Below are 4,628 nucleotides of genomic sequence, written 5' to 3'. Positions count from 1 at the left end.
GGGCTTGTTCGGCCTCGGTAAGTCTTGGGGTCCTTCCCTGCCAAGAGAGGAAAAAAAAAACCCAAACAAACCCAACCCAAGGAGTCTGAAAAAAAACAAATAATAATCAAATCCCAGCAGTTCCCTTTTCCCTCCCTCTCTCTCCCTCCCTCCAGCAGCTGAAACCAGAGCGGGCAGGATCGGGCTGGGAGGTATAAATGGGGGGGCAGCCCCTGCGCCGGCGGGACTCGGCGCCGCGGGGCTGCTGGTGGTGCCATCATGCCCAACAAGAAGAAATACAACATCAACAGGGACCCGGGGACTAAAGCCCAGGTGAGGGCAGTCTTTAGGACCCTAATATTTAAGAAGGACATTTGTTTCTCTCTCTACCTCTTTATTTTCCCCTCCTTTTCTTGCTCTTCCCTCCAATCCCTTGTTCCTGGAGCCAACGCCGTCTCCTGCTTAGAGAAGATCCCAGGTCTCTGGAGGATTTCTCTCCATTTTCTCACAGGAGCAGGAGGTTGGGAATGATGAAGCCAAACATGTTGCTCTGGGGTTGTTCTCTGGAGCCTGGTGATGGAGAAGTTGGTGGGTTTGGGAGCAGGGATCTTGCCCAGGAAAACCAAGATGATTTTTTTTTGCTCGGTGAAGCAGCTCCGAGCGGCTCTTGGTGGTGGAAGCATCAGGTGGAAGTGAAGGTTGGCTCATTTGAAATGTAACCAGCACACACCTGCATTGAGAAGTCATTAACCCCTTGTAGCTCTGGAGGTGAGGCTTTTCAGTTTGAGCTGGGTTGTTTTTTCCTGCTGGAGGTTGGAAACAACCTTGTTCGTGTAGCTGCAGAGCAGGGTGGACTCCTAAATCCAAGTAGCTGCAACTCTCAAGGGCTTCACTGTCTGTCCTTGGAGCTGTAGCCTGGGCAAAGCTGGTTTTTGCCTTCACAGATGGAACCAAATCACTGTCTTCATGCCTGTCTTGAATTCCCCCATCTTTCCAGCCAGGCTGGAATGTGGCACGTCCTGCCATGGGTCACCTTGTGCTGTTTGTTCTGATTTAAACCTGAGTTTTGGTCTGGATAAGCAAGGTTGGATTTGCTCCTTGTGGCTGGATGGAGTGTACCTTGCTGAGGTTCCAACTCGAGGAGGAAGATGTAGTGTGGGAACTGGCTTGAGGGGACATTCCTTCTGGCACTTTGTACCCTTTACATGCCCACAAGAGACAAAACCCTGCCCTGGATGATGGTGGCATCTCAAACAAATCAAATCCCAGCATCCAGTCCTGCCCCCTCTCCCTTTGTCGTGTTCAAATGATGAAGCCAAAAGATGTTGTTGAAAGGTCAACACCAGCCAAAAGCAGCCTTGAGCATTGACCTGGTGGACACCTCTTCCCAATGGTCTTCTCTTCCAGTGCCTCCTTCCACCTCTGGCCAGTCAGTGCCACACTCAGCTAAAGCTAAACCCAACTTGTGGCAGAGTTTAAAGGGTTGAAACCCTCAAAGGGGTTTCTTATAAATCCTAGGTCTAGTTCTGCCTAAATTGGTTCATGATCTGCTTTGCTTTTTGACACATTCTTGCCTATTGATGTTGTGTGTGGAGGTACTTCAAGAGCTGTCAATGGAATTGTTACTGTAAGATAAGGACATGAGAAGGACATGGAGCTGCTGAAGCAAGTCCAGAGATGCTGGGAGGGCTGGAGCAGCTCTGCTCTGGAGCCAGGCTGGGAGAGTTGGGGTGTTGAGCCTGGAGAAGAGAAGGCTCCAGGGAGACCTTAGAGCAGCTTCCAGTGCCTGAAGGGGCTCCAGGAAAGCTGGGGAGGGGCTTGGGACAAGGGCAGGGAGGGATGGGAGCAGGGGGAAGGGTTTCCAGCTGGCAGAGGGAGCTGGAGCTGAGATGGGAGGGAGAAATTCTGTGCTGTGAGGGTGGGGAGACCCTGGCCCAGGTTGGCCAGGGAAGCTGTGGCTGCCCCATCCCTGGCAGTGTTGAAGGGCAGGTTGGATGGGGCTTGGAGCAGCCTGGAATGGTGGGAGGTGTCCCTGCCCATGCAGGGGTTTGGATCTAGATGATCTTTCATGTCCCTTCCAACCCAACCCATCCCACAGTTCTGTGATATTCCTGAGATAGTTGCCTTGAACCCCCTCGAAGAGATGCTGCGGGAAAGGAAAATGTTCATTATAGCAGGAATTGTTCCCCTCTGTGGGACTTGCAGCAGGTCTGGCTTTGCCCAGGGCAGCGTTTGGTGCTGCTGACCCAAGGAGGCTGCTCAGCTCTCCAGGGACTTGGTCTAGATTGAAGAAAAAGATTAGTTCTTCTCAGTCAACAGCTAAGAAAAGGAATCGTCCCTGTGCGTGCGGGGGGGGTTGGGTCTAGAGGGTCTTTAAGGTTCCTTCCAACCCAACCCAGTCTGTGGTTCTATGAATATGGGGGGTGTGTGAAGACCCTGTCCCACCAGGAGCAGAGGTGTTAACCCACAGCACAACCCTTGCTGTAAAATGAGGTTAACATGGGTTTGTCCTCCCCCTGTGGGTCTGTGATCCTGTGTCCTTCTCTTGTTTGCTCAGAGATTAGCAGGAAAAAAGAAAAAGCTTCCAGGTGCTGCTGCAAATCCTCTCCAGGTCCTCCCCTCCCACCCCAGCAGCTCCACCTGGTTGCCCTGGGTCAGCTCAGGCTTCACAGGGGACTCTGAATTAGCTGCTTGAGACCCCCCAAGACCTTTTCCCTTCACTTTCTGACCCAAAAGAGCAGGTCCCAGCTCTGTGGCACCACCAGCCCATTGCCCTCTGCCACTGCTTCAACCACTGGAGTTGGAGGTCCCAGAACAGGAGCAAATCCTTTCTGGTTTAGGTGACTTCTTTAAACAAATCTAACTTCTCCAAGCAGTTGATAGACTGAGGATTTTGGAGCTGTAAATGTTTAACCCTTGTTGCACCCACTTGAGTCAGTTCCTGCCCTTAGCAAAGTCCAAGGAAACTGGGAATTGGAAGTTGTGTTTCCAGTTGCCCTGAGATAGAAGCACAGAAGGGTTTGGGTTGGATCATCTAGTCCAGCCCCCCTGCAATGAGCAGGGACACCTGCTCAGGTGGCTCAGAGCTCCATCCAACCTGACTTTGAATGTTCCCAGGGATGGAGCTTCTACCACCTCTCTGGGCAACCTGTTCCATATGGCCCAGTAGCCACATATGGAGAGAACTGAAAGGGATGTTGAGCTGCTGGTGTGGGTTTGGGAACACCCCGTGTACCCTGGGCAAGGCAGGTGGGCTCTGAGTGCTTTTAGTGCCTGTTGAAATGTGTCAGGTGCTGGTGCAGCCCCTTGGGGTCACTGGCTGAAGGTTGGTGTTGGTGTGAGCAGAGAAGCATTAAGACAAGGTCAACCTGAGGTGCACGTTGAAGGGGAGGGCTGAGTTTCTACTGTAAAATCACTACAAATCACCTGTCAGAGCAGATCACAGAATCACAGGTTTTTGGGGGTTGGAAAGGACCTTTAAAGATCATCCAGTTCCAACCCCCCTGCATGGGCAGGGACACCTCCCACCATTCCAGGCTGCTCCAAGCCCCATCCATCCTGCCCTTGGACACCTCCAGGGATGGTTGATGTGAAAACCTGGACTTGGGCAGTTTATAATGAGGAAATACTGTTTGTTTGTCCTTCTTGCTCTTAAACCAAGGGCAGGAAGAAATCAGAGCTCAGAGGAAGGAGTTCTTCTATAAATATCAATGTTAAATGTCAGTTCCCCCTTAAAAGTGCCTGGATAAATGGGACACTTCTTCACTTATCTCTTCTGACCTCTCCAAGCTTTGGAGCAGCTCAGTTTGGCTGACTTAGATAAATGTTTATCTCTGGGCTTGGCAGTAATTGCAGCCAAAACATGGGCAGGGCTGAGCCTGGTTGTTCTGAGCAGCTCTCCAGACCTGCTGCTGGTCTTCACAAATGTTCCTGGGGAGCCTGAAATCTTCATTCCTTGGGAATGGCTGAAATGGGAATGGGCTTGATGCTTCATTTCGGGTTGAGCAGGTTGTTCTTTGTCATATTGGGGCAATCCCAAGTAGAGATCCAGGCTGGGCAGAGATGGATGGAGAGCAGCCCTGAGGTGTGAAGCATTTGGGAGTGTTGGGGGAGGAGAAGCTCAACAGGAGCCATCAAAGCCACCTGTGTCTTGGGCTGCATCCCCAGCAGAGTGACCAGCAGGGCCAGGGAGGCGATTGTCCCCTCTGCTCTGCTGAGACCCCCCTGCAGGGCTGGGGCCACCTCTGGGGTCCCCAACACAAGAAGGACATGGAGCTGTTGGAGAGAGGCCAGAGGAGGCCCCGGAGATGCTGGGAGGGCTGGAGCAGCTCTGCTCTGGAGACAGGCTGGGAGAGTTGGTGTGTTGAGCCTGGAGAAGAGAAGGCTCCAGGGAGACCTTAGAGCAGCTTCCAGTGCCTGAAGGGGCTCCAGGAAAGCTGGGGAGGGGCTTGGGACAAGGGCAGGGAGGGATGGGAGCAGGGGGAAGGGTTTCCAGCTGGCAGAGGGAGCTGGAGCTGAGATGTGAGGGAGAAATTCTGGGCTGTGAGGGTGGGGAGAGCCTGGCCCAGGTTGCCCAGGGAAGCTGTGGCTGCCCCATCCCTGGCAGTGTTGAAGGGCAGGTTGGATGGGGCTTGGAGCAGCCTGGGCTG

General features: G+C 53.0%; 1 protein-coding gene across 1 annotated transcript in view; it reads left to right on the top strand.

Annotated features, from left to right (window-relative positions):
* Positions 1 to 258: 258 nt before the first annotated feature.
* AHCYL2 (adenosylhomocysteinase-like 2) overlaps positions 259 to 4,628 on the top strand; it is a 31,126-nt gene continuing 26,756 nt past the window's right edge. The window contains exon 1 of the mRNA XM_009996373.1: positions 259 to 312. Coding sequence (XP_009994675.1) covers positions 259 to 312 — 54 coding nt within the window. The remainder of the gene's footprint in view (positions 313 to 4,628) is intronic.

The sequence above is a fragment of the Chaetura pelagica genome, unplaced genomic scaffold (assembly GCF_000747805.2).
Source record: "Chaetura pelagica isolate M959 unplaced genomic scaffold, ChaPel_1.0 scaffold250, whole genome shotgun sequence".
Classification (NCBI taxonomy): domain Eukaryota; kingdom Metazoa; phylum Chordata; class Aves; order Apodiformes; family Apodidae; genus Chaetura; species Chaetura pelagica.
This window is presented reverse-complemented; position numbering and strand designations above follow the sequence as displayed.